General features: G+C 45.3%; 1 protein-coding gene across 7 annotated transcripts in view; it reads right to left on the bottom strand.

Moving 5' to 3' along the window:
* The window catches only part of LOC139262996 (teneurin-3-like), a 924,456-nt gene that overhangs the window by 139,526 nt on the left and 766,650 nt on the right, over positions 1-18,280 (bottom strand). For all 7 annotated transcript variants that reach the window (XM_070878430.1, XM_070878437.1, XM_070878446.1 and 4 more), the window contains 2 exons: positions 13,983-14,183; positions 1,479-1,664 (listed from right to left, as the gene is read on the bottom strand). In XM_070878430.1, the coding sequence (XP_070734531.1) occupies positions 1,479-1,664; positions 13,983-14,183 (387 nt within the window). The remainder of the gene's footprint in view (positions 1-1,478; positions 1,665-13,982; positions 14,184-18,280) is intronic.

Below are 18,280 nucleotides of genomic sequence, written 5' to 3'. Positions count from 1 at the left end.
CTTTTCAAAGAATGTGTGCAATTTGAAGAAAACATTCCAGTGCAAGCTTCTCAGGACATAACCGTCTCAAAAGGCATTAACAGGTATAATTTTCAGCACCTTTACAAAATTATTAAAACCGTCACTCTTTGAATTCCCTTTGACATAACCTGTCAGCCATCACATTTTCCCTTTATTTTTGTTTTTGCTACTTACCTTACTAGTTTATTGAAAGATTGCCTGCTTAAAAAAAAAATGATGAATAATGCTGGGGCAATGGAAACGAATATCAAGTCAGTGAGACAAAAATACCCAAGTTTTCTTTCGCTCCTGGGATGTGGGCGTCGCTGGCAAGTCCAGCATTTATTGCCCGTCCCTAATTGCCCCCGAGAAAGTGATGGTGAGCCGCCTTCTTGAACCGCTGCAGTCCGTGTGGTGAAGGTATTGCCACAGTGCTGTTAGGGAGTACCAGGATTTTGACCCAGTGACGGTGAAGGAACGGCCGATATATTTCCAAGTCAGAATGGTGTGTGACTTGGGGGAACTTGCAGGTGGTGGTGCTCCCATGCGCCTGCTGCCCTTGTCCTTCTAGGTGGCAGAGGTCATTATTTTGGGAGGTGCTGTCAAAGAAGTCTTGATATAGCGAGTTCCAAGGAGGACTGGCTAAAAGTTTGACGTGTCAAGACTTCCAATATATGGAGATTTCTGCTCGAGATCCAGTCCCACCCTCCTGGACCTTCCACCACTGGTCTCATACTCCCTCAGCCTGCCTTTATTTACTCCAGGTACACCACAAAACCTATACTACCAAACCTGTCCTGGCATCAATGTTGTGGTAGCCTCCTACAATACTCTGTCTTCCGTGCTAGCCTCCTCTTTCTGCCTTCTGGTTAATAAGTGCAACAGGCAGCATTACCTCAACACTGCCAGGTTTGTCTGCATTTGGCAGGTCCAGTGGCACAAGAAAAATCTATTTTCAGCTTAGTCCAAACATTGATCACCCTTTGAATAAAGAAACGTTTGCTTATATAGCTATTGAATTTACTTACCACTCGTTTTTATTTATTTTGTGAGCACTGACCTTCTTTGAATAATAATCCGAACGTACCTTCTCAGAGGTTAAAGGTCACTTTCACAACCAAAGGAAGAATTACTGAGAGTCTATCGTGTAGAATACAGATACTATATGCAGATTAGACATCTGAATACCTGATTTTACAGGAACACGGGGAGAAAATCCACCCAGCAATAGTCTTACTTAAATTCCATCTTGTAGCTTTGATGAGTTTTTCCATGAAAATTAGCAAGAAAAATGTCACCTTGCCCCCCCCCCTCCCCGAGCCCGACCCCACCATCCAATTCTCTTAGAAAACAAATCACATTATGTACACGTATCAGAAACCGTATGAGTGTTACCACTAGGTATTCTCATTACTGCACCACAGGCATCTCTGCAGTACAAGACGCATCATTCATATTATCTTCTGCCTAGGGCCTACCTATGGTGCAGTGTTCACCGAACCAGCCCTGGTTGCATTCGCATTTGCCCTCTTTGCAGGTTCCATGCTCCAAGCAGCGCGGGTGGCATGCTCGCTGGTCACAAGCTGCGCCCGACCAGCCTTCCTCACAGCGGCAGGCGCCCGCAAGGCATACGCCGTGTGTTCCGCACTCCACGGCACAGATTTCTGTGGAACAGAAACAGACCCAGCATAGTCAGCAACACGCTCAAATTTCCTCAACGCACAATTACAATTTGTGCAAGTATGATGATCAAAGTACTGCATTAGAACAGTGTCAGCTTCCCTAAATCAGGCTTTTAATAACCTACTATTCAAGCTCGTGTGGCACGACTGAACGTGTATGAGTAAACTGCACTCAATGTTCTTCTGTCAACAGCACCCAATTATTTCACTGTAAAAATACTCCTGTTTCATAATAGACACGGTAATTGTTTCGTACCAATTATAAGCTTACATTTACAGATTTTGTAAATAACAGGCATAAACGCACAGCAGGTTCTACGACTACTTTCTACGCACCAGCGACTGTTCGAGGCACTGGATAGCCTGCCTGGGAGCTGCCGCACTATGTCTGAGAGTACGGAGAAGTCCGCGATGCGCAAGGCACTTAGCACTCTACCATGGAGCGGGTAGTCGCCGCTATGGACGCTGCAGGTAGGCCAATTGTACGGCAATCAGTCCCACCATCTCTTGCACGAAGCTTAAATTGACACGACTCAGGCTCTGAGCTCAACCTCATCCACTACCTTCATAAGGCCGGGGAAGCACACTGACGGGTCCTTCAATCGCATCACAGATCTCCCACAGACTGCCCTCCTGTGGATCAGTGGGAATGCTGAGCCGCAGCTCCGTGGAGTCAGAGTAGCACACATGGCGTAAAAATAAAAAAGGGAAGGTGGCTCAACCGTGGCTATCTAGGGAAATCAGGGATAGTATTAAAGCCAAGGAAGTGGCATACAAATTGGCCAGAAATAGCAGCGAACCTGGGGACTGGGAGAAATTTAGAACTCAGCAGAGGAGGACAAAGGGTTTGATTAGGGCAGGGAAAATGGAGTACGAGAAGAAGCTTGCAGGGAACATCAAGGCGGATTGCAAAAGTTTCTATAGGTATGTAAAGAGAAAAAGTTAGTAAAGACAAACGTAGGTCCCCTGCAGTCAGAATCAGGGGAAGTCATAACGGGGAACAAAGAAATGGCAGACCAATTGAACAAGTACTTTGGTTCAGTATTCACTAAGGAGGACACAAACAACCTTCCGGATATAAAAGGGGTCAGAGGGTCTAGTAGGGAGGAGGAACTGAGGGAAATCTTTATTAGTCGGGAAATTGTGTTGGGGAAATTGATGGGATTGAAGGCCGATAAATCCCCAGGGCCTGATGGACTGCATCCCAGAGTACTTAAGGAGGTGGCCTTGGAAATAGCGGATGCATTGACAGTCATTTTCCAACATTCCATTGACTCTGGATCAGTTCCTATCGAGTGGAGGGTAGCCAATGTAACCCCACTTTTTAAAAAAGGAGGGAGAGAGAAAACAGGGAATTATAGACCAGTCAGCCTGACCTCAGTAGTGGGTAAAATGATGGAATCAATTATTAAGGATGTCATAGCAGCGCATTTGGAAAATGGTGACATGATAGGTCCAAGTCAGCATGGATTTGTGAAGGGGAAATCATGCTTGACAAATCTTCTGGAATTTTTTGAGGATGTTTCCAGTAAAGTGGACAAAGGAGAACCAGTTGATGTGGTATATTTGGACTTTCAGAAGGCTTTCGACAAGGTCCCACACAAGAGATTAATGTGCAAAGTTAAAGCACATGGGATTGGGGGTAGTGTGCTGACGTGGATTGAGAACTGGTTGTCAGACAGGAAGCAAAGAGTAGGAGTAAATGGGGACTTTTCAGAATGGCAGGCAGTGACTAGTGGGGTACCGCAAGGTTCTGTGCTGGGGCCCCAGCTGTTTACATTGTACATTAATGATTTAGACGAGGGGATTAAATGTAGTATCTCCAAATTTGCGGATGACACTAAGTTGGGTGGCAGTGTGAGCTGCGAGGAGGATGCTATGAGGCTGCAGAGTGACTTGGATAGGTTAGGTGAGTGGACAAATGCATGGCAGATGAAGTATAATGTGGATAAATGTGAGGTTATCCACTTTGGTGGTAAAAACAGAGAGACAGACTATTATCTGATTGGTGACAGATTAGGAAAAGGGAAGGTGCAACGAGACCTGGGTGTCATGGTACATCAGTCATTGAAGGTTGACATGCAGGTACAGCAGGCGGTTAAGAAAGCAAATGGCATGTTGGCCTTCATAGCGAGGGGATTTGAGTACAGGGGCAGGGAGGTGTTGCTACAGTTGTACAGGGCCTTGGTGAGGCCACACCTGGAGTATTGTGTACAATTTTGGTCTCCTAACTTGAGGAAGGACATTCTTGCTATTGAGGGAGTGCAGCGAAGATTCACCAGACTGATTCCCGGGATGGTGGGACTGACCTATCAAGAAAGACTGGATCAACTGAGCTTGTATTCACTGGAGTTCAGAAGAATGAGAGGGGACCTCATAGAAACGTTTAAAATTCTGACGGGTTTAGACAGGTTAGATGCAGGAAGAATGTTCCCAATGTTGGGGAAGTCCAGAACCAGGGGTCACAGTCTGAGGATAAGGGGTAAGCCATTTAGGACCGAGATGAGGAGAGACTTCTTCACCCAGAGAGTGGTGAACCTGTGGAATTCTCTGCCACAGAAAGTGGTTGGGGCCAATTCACTAAATATATTCAAAAGGGAGTTAGATGAAGTCCTTACTACTCGGGGGATGGCGAGAAAGCAGGAAGGGGGTACTGAAGTTTCATGTTCAGCCGTGAACTCATTGAATGGCGGTGCAGGCTAGAAGGGCTGAATGGCCTGCTCCTGCAACTATTTTCTATGTTTCTATGTTGCTCTCTCTCTCAGGATGACAGCACGTCTTCGCCCTCGCCACTCCCTTCAACCAGCGCCCATCAGGTTGCCAGGAAGCCAGCAGGGCCAGACTGCCCCGGCTGAAATGCTGCGGTCTGTAGCCGGGCCCTCTGTAGTTCGCCGACCATGAGCGTGTAAATGCCCCATTACCTGAGCATTAGTAGCTTTCCATCACCCACGATGAAGCCACTGGACGAGCACTGCAGCAGCAAAAAGGTCACTTAAGAAAGGCATTATGGGCCAACATAGTGGATAATAATGTTGTTTTATGGTCGATATCTAAGCCATTAAAAAGTTACACTGTTGGAAATTGTGACTTTGTCTGCAAGGTGGTTCTGCTGAACCTTGCAATGTCAGGAGTTTTGAATATCAATGTTAGTCGGTGATTGGAAGCACTTGATTGCAGGTAAGACTGACTGGTAAGAGATGGTGCTCAGGACTGCTAATGCAATGAGCGGGGAAGAGGTACTTCAGTTGAAGCGACAGTTGATCGACTGTTACCAAAGAGATATGGCTGCAGGTTTGCCGTTGCTGCTCCATCCTCACCATCAATGGGGTCTTTCTCATCAAATGGAGGAGGGTCTTCTTGCTGTGCAGGCTTCATTTGCTGTCCTCGTTGCACTGCGAAGTTGTGTAGAATGCAGTAGCTGACCACAATGTGTGACACTATGGCTGTACTGCAGGTAGCCCCCAGGTCAGTCCTGGCAGCGGAGGTGTTGTTTGAGCAGTCCAGTGATCTGCTTGTTGATGGCGCGAGTGGTCCAATGTCTCTGGTGGTTTTTCCTTGCACCTGGCGAGCTTGCGATTGGGAGAAGTGTTCACGAGCCATGTATAAAGAGGGTACATCAGCATCAGCAACCTCCCTCTGATTGCTGGGCTGGATCAAAGAGTAAGGGGGTGGAGGACTGGTGCAGTACATGGGCGTCTGGGCATCTACCAGGAAAACGGGCATGAACCTGCATGATGTGCTGATGATGGTTAGTCTCCAGCTGAACATTAAGCAAGTGGAAGCCTTTGCAGTTCATAAAGGCTGCTGGCTCATTGAGAGGTGCACTGACAGCTGCACGGGTGCAGTCAATGACACCCTGATCGGTCATCAAGGATGCCAACTGAAAACAGGCATTAGGCCCCTTAAGTATGGGTAACGAGGTCCGAGGCCGCTTGCAGGAGGCTGAGTGCAAAATTCAAGAGCAAATGGGCGGAGCTAGTGCGGCGCACGCAACACCTGACCAACAAGCCTTTCAGGGTTCGCTGGAGACCGTTCAGGAAATGGACAGCTTTTATTTTTGTGCAGCCAGAGGAACCAGGAACATTCCTCCAGGGCCCACAAAAAAAAACTGCGGCTCACAGCCAATCGCATTGGAGGCCTCCCCCCACCACAAGACCCGGCCACCTGAGTGTTTAAGCTGGATGATTTCCCGCCCTCCCCAGCAGCTCGCAGCTCAACACTGGCACTTAACCGTGAGCCGAAGCCGAGGGGCCGTGTGGCCTAACTCCTGCTCCCAATACTTGTGTTCTCCTAATTCTTATGTATTTTCCGAGGGCCGACATGAAGCTGTTTTGGGGCGCTAGTCAATTTTCTTGGCATGTGTTTGAAAACACAGCTTTAGTGCTACCATTTTTTTAAAGATAAAACCCATACTTTGTGCAGCTGCCTACTGCTTCTTACCATGTCTGAACTCTTGAACCTAAACCTAACCTAGTGCCCCTCCCAGGTGTTGCCTGAATGACAGAAGTATGTAGGTGGCTGGTGGCCGTGCCAGTACTACTAGGTGGGCCCAGCAATCCGCGTTACTTCCGCTTTTTGGTACAACAATTACACCAGGGTCCTACTGAGGGCATAGGAACCCGACTTGAATACCACAATGAGGCTCCTGTCTGGGTTGCTCTTCTGAAGGCCCACAAAAATGGTGGTGGGTAGATTGGAGCGCTAGTTACTGCCCTATTCCCACCTGGTGGAGACAGTTAAAATCGTTCCAGGTCTCTCCACTACAATCTTTTTCAGAGAGAAGTCTTGGGGAGCATTTGAATAGTTTGGCCTTCTAGATTTTGGAGTGCCTGTTGGATGCTTTGTTTGTGATCGGAGGGCTGGTATTTTTTCAATCTGCAAAAGAATGTGTAATCTTCTGCGAGAGCCTTTCATTATTGTGTAGGCCTCTTACCCTATTACGGGACGTTAAACTCGCGGATTTGGGGATCCTACTGTAAACGGACACTGAGCTGTGTGCAAACCAATGACACTACAGTCATTTGGAAGTTGCTGGGTGAAAAGCACAGCACAATAACCAGATCAGCTCCACCGTGCTGGATAAAGTGTAGTATAACATGCAGCAGTCAGGGGGCAATAAAAGCAAAGTCAAGTGTCTAACTGAATGATTAAAAAAATAGTTTCAATATAAACTGGCTGCATTCCCTTACTGCTGCAAACAATGACCAGAAAAATCTATCCAACACAAGTGGGATTAGTCACAGCTTCATCAGTTGCTGTCTGCTGCGGAGCTCAGGGAACACACTGCCTGTTCAGTGTACTCCTTTCAATGATTTCTTTATACATACACTCCCCTCTCTTCTGAATCAAGCTTTCAATTAAAGTACCTTGGATAGGCTGATTAACCTCAGTATAGCAAAATATTAACTCGGCTTTGCTAGGGAAAGTTTTTTTTTTTAAATATCCTGAGCCTTGTTTCTCCTGTGAATCAATCTAATCAATTTTTCATTAGCACCAAGGTGTTTATCAGCCTTTAGCACACCATCTTAAAGCACGGTTGTGTCAATCTTTGCTGCAAACTTATTAATTGAAGTTCATTTAATTCAAGTGAAACTGTGCAACTAATTAATAGCCAGCTTTTTGTGCAAAGATCAAATAATGTTTTGGCAGCTTCAATTGCATCACGGAAGACTGAAGCGTCACACAAGTGCCAGAGTGGAGCTACTGACGGAACTGGTCTGCGCCGAACTGGTGGGCTTAAATAGACAATCATTTGTTGTCTGAGGTGCGCAGAGTCCAACAAGCACTCGAATACCAAATGCACAGACTTAACACAAACCAGCGACTCCTCCCGTGGCAACAGCACATTCTCTTTTAAACTGTAACGTGAAAAATGGGATTGAAGATAATTGATGGCTATATTGGTTCAGAATAATGCATCCATTAACTTGCTCCCGTCATTGCTTTCCTGGTGCATTCAAAAAGGAGCCTCAATGAAGATATTACTGGCAAAATGACTGTCAATTAGTCAAGTGCTTGTAATTGTTCACATTTGATTGGTGGTGTAATCTCCAGGAGTGCATCTGTCCTTTCATTTTACTACCATTACTGTTGCATTGTCACTAAATACTGTGCTAACATCTATTGGTCCGTTTGTTGGGTTTTTCACTCGCTAAGTGAATAGTTTCTAATTCCAACCTTGGAATATAACTATGTCAAAGCCCAAGAAAAGCCCATTCGGCCCATCTCTGGTCATTCGGGTGCACATCCAGGGCTCTGCTCAGTTTACTTCCCTCCTGCCTTGGCACTCAGCTCTCACAGACTGTGTTGACTCAGGGCCCTGTCCTTTTGTTTTCTCCATCCAATGTCTCATTTATAAATCAATGTTAAGTTACTCTTTAAATTGATCCATACCTCATGACACACTTCACCCCATTCAGCTCATTAGATAAAGCTGGGAAAAGAAAGCCAACAAACTTAGTTGACATTTAAGCAAATCATGTGATGGGAACTCAGTAACCAACTCAGCACAAATTTACCTTTCAGAGTAGGTTTGCTTTTGGCTGATGTATTTAATTCAGAATCTTACCTGACATTAAATTATGTCAGCGGTTCTCAGACTTTTTTGGTTGAAGGATCCCTTTTCAATAGGATTAATAATCATGCACCCTCATCTAAATTATACTATCTAATACTCAATCATATATACTCAATTCCTATATTACAACAGTGACCACACTCCAAAAGTACTTCATTGGCTGGAAAGCGCTTTGAGACGTCCGGTGGTCGTGACAGGCGCTATATAAATCCAAGACTTTCTTCATAATAGGAAAGAGGTGCATGTACAGTGTGTTTTAATAATGCTTTTAAGAAAATGGATATTTACGTACAGATATCAGTGAGATGGGTGTTCCTGCTTCTCACACCAATTCTGCGTACTCCGCAACAATAGATGGCCACTATTAGCCACTTAGTGTTGGACAATTTTTAAAGCCGTCAGCATGCTGGTCAAGAAGAGTGAGTGCACGAGCACCCCTGCACCTGCTGGGATGCTGCTGGAAGCGCGACTCACCACCATCCTGTCCCACTGGCATGTTCTGTAACAACTGCGCCGTGGGATGGTACGTGATTTGGGTGAACACCAGTTTGAAGGGCCCTGCAAGCGCTCTGATCATGTGTCGGGAGGATGGTGCAGGGTCGCGGCGCCATGGAGAGGAATTGGCTCGACTGGCAGGGGAGTGTTCGTTGCAATTGAGCGAGAGCTGTGGGATCTCTGTGAGGAGCAGGCCCAGCAGTTGAGAATTATTTGCAAGTACTGAAACAGGCTTGAAATGACCTCTGCTTGTAGACCCCCTAGAAAGTCTCTACTGACACCCAGGGGTCTGCAGACCTCAGTTTGAGAACCACTTAATTATGTCACCTAATTTACCAACTCCTAAACTTCTATTTACTATCAGTGCACACAGGAAACTCTGTAAATTGGACAGTTAAAACCTGGAATTAAGCAACAACCAATTCGATACAAAGAGAAACATTGGGGTCAAGTTTCGGCCTGAGTTGCTCCTATTTTTTTGGAGCAACTAGTTTAGAATGGAGCATCTTAGAAATTGCAATTCTCGGCCTTTAGTTTGCTCCAGTTCTAGTGAGTTAGAACAGTTTCATTATAGAACAGATTTTTTTTTTCAAAAGGGGGCGTGTCTGGCCACTTCCACCTGTTTTGCAAGCTTAGGCAGCGAAAACTTACTCCAAACTAACTTAGAATGGAATAAGTGTAGATTTTTGTACACTCAGAAAAACCTTGCCAACACTTGGAAATCAGGCGTAGGGAACAAGAGATGGGGGGGGGGGGGGGTTTTACAAACATTAAACACTTCACTTTTACAAATAAAGAGCCATCATCCATAATAAGTGATAAATAAATCAATCCAAATAAATTAAAAAATTAAAAATTAAAGAACAATTAAAAATCAGTCAATAAATAAAAAATTATTTCTACTCACCTACTGCAGCACCAGGGAGAAGAGGGGGGCAGGAGGAGATGATGATGAGGGGGGGGGGGGGAAGAAGAGAAGAAGATGGGGGGGGGGTGAGAAGTGAAGAAGATGGGGGGGGAAGAGAAGAGATGATGATGGGGGGAAGAGAAGAGAAGAAGATGGGGGGAGAAGAGAAGAAGATGGGGGGAAAAGAGAAGAAGATGGGGGGAGAAGAGAAGAAGATGGGGGGAGAAGAGAAGAAGATGGGGGCAGAAGAGAAGAAGATGGGGGCAGAAGAGAAGAAGATGGGGGGAGAAGAGAAGAAGATGGGGGGAGAAGAGAAGAAGATGGGGGGAGAAGAGAAGAAGATGGGGGGAGAAGAGAAGAAGATGGGGGGAGAAGAGAAGAAGATGGGGGGAGAAGAGAAGAAGATGGGGGGAGAAGAGAAGAAGATGGGGGGAGAAGAGAAGAAGATGGGGGGAGAAGAGAAGAAGATGGGGGGAGAAGAGAAGAAGATGGGGGGAGAAGAGAAGAAGATGGGGGGAGAAGAGAAGAAGATGGGGGGAGAAGAGAAGAAGATGGGGGGAGAAGAGAAGAAGATGGGGGGAGAAGAGAAGAAGATGGGGGGAGAAGAGAAGAAGATGGGGGGAGAAGAGAAGAAGATGGGGGGAGAAGAGAAGAAGATGGGGGGAGAAGAGAAGAAGATGGGGGGAGAAGAGAAGAAGATGGGGGGAGAAGAGAAGAAGATGGGGGGGGGAGAAGAGAAGAGAAGATGGGGGGGAGAAAAGAAGAAGATGGGGGAGGAGAAGAGAAGAAGATGGAGGGGGAAGAAGAGAAGATGGGGGGGGGGAAGAAGAGAAGAGAAGATGGGGGGGAGGGGAGAGGGAAAGATGATGGCGGGGGGGGGAAAGAAGAGAAGAAGATGGGGGGGAGAGGAGAAGAGAAGAAGATGGGGGGGGAGAAGAGAAGAGAAGAAGATGGGGGGTGAGAAGAGAAGAGAAGAAGATGGGGGGGGGAGAAGAGAAGAAGATGGGGGGGGGGAAGAAGAAAAGAGAAGATGATGGGGGGGAGAGGAGAAGAGAAGAAGATGGGGGGTGAGAAGAGAAGAGAAGAAGATGGGGGGGGAGAAGAGAAGAAGATGGGGGGGGGAAAGAAGAGAAGAGAAGATGATGGGGGGGAGAAGAGAAGAGAAGATGGGGGGGAGAAGAGAAGAGAAGAAGGTGGGGGGGAGAAGAGAAGAGAAGAAGATGGGGGGGGAGAAGAGAAGAAGATGGGGGGGGAGAAGAGAAGAGAAGATGATGGGGGGGGGAGAAGAGAAGAGAAGATCGGGGGGAGAAGAGAAGAGAAGAAGATGGGGGGGGGGGAAGAAGAGAAGAGAAGATGATGGGGAGGAGAAGAGAAGAGAAAATGGGGGGGGGGGGAGAAGAGAAGAGAAAATGGGGGGGAGAAGAGAAGAGAAGAAGATGGGGGGGGGAAGAAGAGAAGATGGGGGGAGGGGGTGGGAAGGGAGGAGAGAGGAAGATGGAGGAGGGAGAGAGAAGACGACGAAAAAGAAGCCGGGCCCCGTCAAGGACTTCGGGCAGGGCCTGCCCCCAGCGAGAGGCCGGGCGGGCGGGCCCCACCGCCGAGCTAGGATGCGCAGACCACTCGACAGGGGATAGGGATGACGTCCCTTCGGCCTGGGATAGCGTCGTCGCCCTGGAGACAGGACGCCGGCAGCCACTGCGTACGCGCCCAGCTGCCGGCACTGTTTTTGGCGCAGGGCTGTAGCTCCACCCCCAGCAGCTCCTGCTGCACAGCGCCCAGGTGGAAATGGGCCTACAGCTATCGGAGAATCGCGAGGTAAGTATTCGGCGCAATTTTTCTTCTATAAATTAGGCGGGCCTCTCCGATGTGCACCGTTCTAGCGGCCGGCCGAAACTTGACCCCAAGATGTGAGCAGGAACCAGCATGAAGAATACCATGGCAACCATAGAAATCACCAATCACAATCCATGTTGCTCAGAGGTTCTTCCAAAATTCCACTGCACAAAGGGATGTGAAAGTTTCATATTTTATATTATAACTGAGGATCACTTATTTTACATGTTTACTTTTTGCCTTTCATTCAAACCCCCACTTAATTTCCTCACAGCTGAAGCCTCATCATGTAGACACCTGCATGAGCACCATGATGATTAATTGATATTTCTTCCATTAATTAAGTGTGTTGGGATCAACTAAACTTTCTTGCGCCCAGTAATTGGCTTTTGTTGTACTGGTTTCCCTTCACCATTTTTTTTTGTGTCTGTGTGTTTTTTTTTAAAAAGGTTCATATCTGACAGTGGAGATAAATTTTTAAAGCATATTATTTTAAAATTCAGCGCATTTCAAAGCAGCTGTTTTTTTTTTCTGTTGCTTCTACTGACTAGTAAAGATTCCAGCAGCAAGCATGACCTGAAAGCAGATTCCTTCCAGTACGATTAGCAAACAGCTTCGAGGGAGGCAGGGTTATTCCGTTTTATCTTGCAAATGGCTGTGAGGAATTTTACTGGATGTCTTTCTCTAGAAAATGTCATATCTACATTGTGGTACGTGGGAACGTGTTGAGTATGTTATGGTGAAATGCAGGCGCAGAAATGAAGGAAAGGCGACATCAGGACATCCCAAAGCGCTTTACAGCCAATGAAGTACTTTTGAAGTGCAGTCACTGTTGTAATGTAGGAAACGTGGCAGCCAATTTGCACACAGCAAGGCTCCACAAACAGCAATGTGATAATGACCAGATAAACTGTTTTAATGATGATGGTTGAGGGATGAATGTTGGTCCAGGACATTGGGGAGAATTCCCCTTCTCTTCTTCGAAATAGGGCCATGGGCAGACGGGGGCTTGGTTTGACGTTCCTTTCAAAAGACTGTACACCCCCGATACTGCAATGATGCAGTGCTGAGGGAGTGCTGCACTATCAGCCTATGTGCTGAAGTCTCTGGAGTGGGGCTTGAACCCACAACCTTCTGACTCGGAGGCAAGAATGCTACTCACTGAGCCATGGCTGACAATTAACATGACACAGCACCTTTGAAGAATGCATCTAAATGGAAACTTTATGAAGCATGTTGAACAAAAAGGAATTGCTGGTAAAAATAAATATTCCAGTCGCCTCTTAGTTTACCGGCATCTACTGAAATTGAATGAGAGAAAGCTGCTTTGAAATAACACAGAATTGGGGTTAGACTCAAGATTTTTTTTCCTGTAATGGCATTTTGATAGATTCAGCGGCATGAGGAGACTTGAAAACAGTGGCTCCGAAGTAACTTAAGGTGACATTGTCAGGGACACCTAGTTTGCAAGCCAGAAATCTCTACATACAAGAAGTTGCCAGAATAGAGGATTAATGTTAATAAGGAGAAAAGAACCAGTGTTGTTTTCACAATAAAGACTCCCCCCTCCGCCCAAAGAATCATGCTGGTGTACAGTTCCATGGGCAGGAGCTATTCTTCAGTATCATGGCAAATAGTCATTTGTAAAGTACGGACCTTGACCCCGAGTAACAGGAGAATGTTCAACCACAGAGGGTATTGCACCTGAGGTCAGTCCTTTCCAAAATTCCCTTTAAGCTGCAAACCTGTCCGCCCGCCTCTCTGGACATCCCACGCAGCCAACTTTCCAATAGTAAAAACCGTGCATCAGCGGTATTTTGAATGGGCGGTGTAGCCCCTTAAAGGGGCAGCGCACCCCCCAAAAAAAAATTAATGGGAACATTGCTTTTGTCCTCATCCCGTCTCTCTCACATCCATTTCAGCAAGGCTGGACAGTGATTAGGAACAGGAAACCAAGCTGAATAATTTCTCTCTCTCACTAACCCAGAGACACGAGGCCAATTGTCCCAGCTAAGATCTGTAGGCTTAACAGAAGAGAGCTGTGTCGTCTGCGTGATTCAGTCGCACATCAGGTGGTGAATTTACCCACGAAGCCACAGGATTTTGGAAGGCTGTGTGACCATTTTCCAAAAGGTGTGTTATTATTATCACAACAAAAAATTACACAGTTGAAAAAATCCAAAGGTCTTTATCGTGAGCCCCACACTTTGAAAGAATATCAATTGTACTGTTTACAGGCTGCTGTTTCTATTAAAAAGATTCTCCCCTGCATTGCCTAGCAAAAGGCAGAATTTCCTCATCAGCTCAGACCGTTAAAATTAAAGCTAGATTTTCTGAGGTAACTATCCATTGATGATAGACATCACCAGATTATCGTGTAACTCAGTAAGTATGCTGCTGTTACTGCGGCATTTGACCCTTGGGGAATAAGGCTCTCAACATTTCACCACTTAGGGGATGATTTGCAAGGTATCCTCTGTCTACTAACCCACTGAGCAGTCTGTGCCTGTCCAATTTGGATCACAAGTGCAGGAACCACTCTCCTGAAGGTAGGTCCCATGGCCAGAGCACTGATCGGGGCACATGGTTTTCGAATTCTCACACTTTGCACCGCCCCATCCCGGAGTGCAGTGGCATTCCCCGTGGATACAGACTCCATGGTTCGAACAGGTCGGGTCGAAACAGTCCGCTGGAAGAAAAAAAGAAATCATCCTTTGGCCTAAGAGATGAGAAATAACAGAACCTGGTCCTCTAATTCACTTTAATGTGCTTTAGATGATGAGATCTAATTTAACAATTTGACTCGATAAAAGTTTACACTTTTAGGGTCAATGACCTGAAAATTTAATCTCTTCAGCCCTAATTGCGTTACTGTATGAACAAAGATCAATAAAATCAATATATCTGAGGTAGGGAAATTGGATTTTGCACTTGAAAAATGAACTGATCTTTCATAACATCCTCCTCAATACCATGATTATGACAGAAGAACTAAAAAAGAGTGACCATTTGTCATCACAATCTACCAGAATCAGCTACCTTGTCAGTTCTTCCTCCTGACTGAGTGACTACAGTCCATGATAGTAGAGTATCAATATACTTGACTGACGCAATTCTTTACTCTGTGAGCTGGAAAAACATCGATGTATTCTCATTGTTTTATTATCTCAAAGTGACGATCATTACTCAGCGAGTGCAGACTTCCTTCAGTACCTGTTTTAGCAGCCAGGGCAGTGAGGCAAACCTTTTCTATTATTTGGAAACCTTACATTTTGAAAGAAATAAGCACAATGTCACAACAGCAGCTTTCATGACAACTGTCGTTCCATGCCCATTTAGTTCAGGCAAATCACTGTGAGCCAAATCTGAGTCTGACTTCTGGAAATCAACGATTTGAAGCAAATTCTTGCTCTTGATTATGAAATTGCTCCGTACCATTGTAAAAAAGCACCTCTTACGGGGGAGATTTTCAACTTACTGCCCAGGGGTAAAACTGCTGTTGCGGATCGGTGACCCGTTCGAGAAACCGCTCGACTTTCAGTTTCAAGCTATCCAGCATCCATCAATTTTACTGTGCACAGAACTGCTGGAGAGTCTAGAACCAGAGGTCACAGTCTTAGAATATGGGGGTCGGCCATTTAGGACTGAGATGAGGAAACATTTCTTCACTCAGAAGGCCGTGAACCTTTGGAATTCTCGACCTCAGAGGGCTGTGGGTGCTCAGTCGATGAATATATTCAAGGCTGAGAGACAGATCTTTGGACTCCAAGGGATATGGGGATCGGGCGGGAAAGTGGAGCGGAGGTTGAAGATCAGCCATGATCTTACAGAATGGCAGAGCAGGCTCGAGGGGCCGTCTCACCTACTGCTCCCAATTCTTATTTCTTATGGTTTGTGAATACCCATTCATTCCAATTACCCATCGCTCTCCATTCCCAACCCCTGTTCACACAGATATCTCTACCCTCTCAATTTTTGAATGACATCCTACCGCTTACAAGAGCGACATTTTAGGGCAAAGCTGTCTTTTGGTTGCTTTCATTGATAAAAACATAACTCCGACAGTCAATTGGTCATGTCGTTTCTTCCTCCAGGGAGTCACGCTCGACATGGCCACTAAATCGGAGTAGAAGCTCTATTCTGCCTCATTCAAGTTAAGTAAAATACCAGCAAGTGTTTGGGCGGGATTGGTGTGTTGCACTCAAGCACGAATTAGCCTCTCTTATGGAGAGCATTAACTACCTCAACATGGATAACGGAGCACTCCATAGAGGAACTGAGTCTACTGACTGAAGACTAAAAGGAAGAAGCACCACTCCAGTTATTGAACATAAAATCTGCAAATTCTGGAAACACACCGCATGGTCTGTCAGCACCAGTAAAGGGAAAGGTTCACCTTTTAGGTATAAACCCGATGTCTGCATCAAAAATGTTAACTTGTCTTTTCTCTTTGCAGATAAGAACATAAGAAATAAGAGCAGGAGTAGGCCATTTGACCCCTCGAGCCTTCTCCCCCATTTAATAAGATCATGGCTGATCTAATCCTGGACTCAGCTCCACTTCCCTGCCCACTCCCCAAAACCCTTTACTCCCTTAAAAATCTGTCCATCTCTGCCTTAAATATATTTAATGACCAAGCCTCTACAGCTCTCTAGGCAGAGAATTCCACAGATTTACAACCGTTGGAGAAGAAATTCCTCCTCATCTCAGTTTCAAATGGGCGGCCCCTGATTCTGAGACGATGTCCTCGAGTTTTAGTTTCCCTTCTGTGGAAAAATCCTCCCTGCATCCACCTTGTCGAGCCCCCTCATTATCTTATATGTTTCAATAAGATGCTGGTGGACCTTCTGTCTACTGCCAGCATTTCAGGTTGTCACCATTTCCAGTTTCTTTATCTTCACTGTAGCTGCTGTTAATCCATTAGTTTGCCTGTTCATTACTGACGCCAAGCTGCAGAGTTTCAATGGTTTCCAACCTCATCCAGCTGGAAGTTTCGGCTGAAATCTCTAGTAATCAGGAAGGCCACTGCCTATTCTTACAATTTTTGCAAACATTTAATCGGAATTTTCTTTTTATTTAAAAGGCTAATTGCTTTTTTAATTCTGATTATTAACAGTGCTGCTACCGGGAGAGATATAGAGATATGTGTATATAAGAGATCACCGAATGGTTTACTTTGAACTTATCAAAATGACAAGCAGCAAAGATTAAAATGGCTGGCATTTTCTGGCTGATGCATGATCTTAAACATGATTCACCCTCATTATCAGGACTGCAGAACCTTACATGTTACATTTCTTCACAAAATTGCAGCCGCTGTGTGTGTTCATAACCATAACCGTCGAGCAAAATTTTGGAAAGCCAAATTGAGAGGAGGAAATTTTTCACATCACTAAACAAACGATTGGAAAAGGGATATTCTTTACTTTAGACTTCAAACCCAGTGCTCATTATATCTTGGATATTAGTCACAGAATTTCCCAGTAATCAACTGTAAGTTATTGTTCGACAAATTAGTAGCTATAATGTTACACTTGTTAACCATTGCTTTGGTATTTGATCAATGACACAGTTTAGCAGCAGTCTGCAGCTTTACTGACGGTCACAGTTGCAAAGAAATGGACATCACAGAGAGAAAAAAAAAATAGCTGCTCTATAAAATTTACAGTGTGCCATGCAAGAAAATAACCAGGACCCTGGAGTAATCACAAGGCAGGAATCCTGAGGTTCAGACAACAATTAAAAAATCGCTTGAGCTTTGGTTTATGACAATATCTGAACTTCCTGATTACATTACTGCGTTGTAATCACTCTCTGCTAGCTACCCATTAATCTTTCTATAATAATCAGCCCAATAATTCATATATACGAGTGCCTGGACTAAACAGGTGAACACGTAGCTTTGGAATGAAAGAAACACTGAACACATGATTTTGGAGAAAGGCTAAAAGATTTCTGCTCAGCAATCAGTCCTGGGGACATTATTTTCCAGCTTTTAGCAAACTGGAAACAAAAGCAGCTTAGTTAGCTAAGGTTAGGATGCTTGTCCATCAATCTTCAACCCTTCATTGTCTTCTGCTTTCATGCTAACACTGAACCTTTGAGACCTGCTGTAGTTTTTCTACTCCACTGACGTGCTCCTCAGTCGAAATAATGGCGCGTCTCATTTCTTAATGGGATTAGTTGTGTTGAGGATGAAGAGACGGTGGAAATGTCCGACTCATCTATCTGTGAGTGATGTTAAATAATCTGCCTTACAGATGGGTTTTCCTCATTCCTTGAATGTGGCCCGTCATCCACATGCAAATAACTCAAAGTCATCGGCCTGAAACGTTAACCCTAATTCCTTCTCTCCACAGATGCTGCCTTAACCTGCCGAGTATTTCCGGCATCTTCTGCTTTCTGTTGCGATCTCCAGCATCTGCAGTATTTGGCTTTTTTTTGTACCTTTTTGACTTCTCACTTGCAGCAGTCCAAAAGCCACAATAATCTCACTGGCGAGCACTGATTGTACGGCCTCACCGCGAGTTCCCTCCTTAGCTCTTCTGATAGAAGTAGCAGGCACTAAGTGAATACACTGATGGTAATTACACACATAATAATGAGACACAAAGTGCTAAGTGGGAAGGAGCTTTGCAGGTGGAGGATGAATTACGTTCAAAGAATGAGGAAGCCGATACTCAATATTGGGAATCTAACTCTGTTCCTTATTTAGTCATCCTCGTCCTGCAGTTGAATTATACCTAATTGGTACAACAACAGGTTTGAATAACTACAAAGTCATTC

Source organism: Pristiophorus japonicus, chromosome 1 (assembly GCF_044704955.1).
Source record: "Pristiophorus japonicus isolate sPriJap1 chromosome 1, sPriJap1.hap1, whole genome shotgun sequence".
In the NCBI taxonomy this organism is placed as follows: domain Eukaryota; kingdom Metazoa; phylum Chordata; class Chondrichthyes; family Pristiophoridae; genus Pristiophorus; species Pristiophorus japonicus.
The sequence above is the reverse complement of the archived record's forward strand: the minus strand, read 5'-3'. Positions and strand labels throughout refer to the sequence as shown.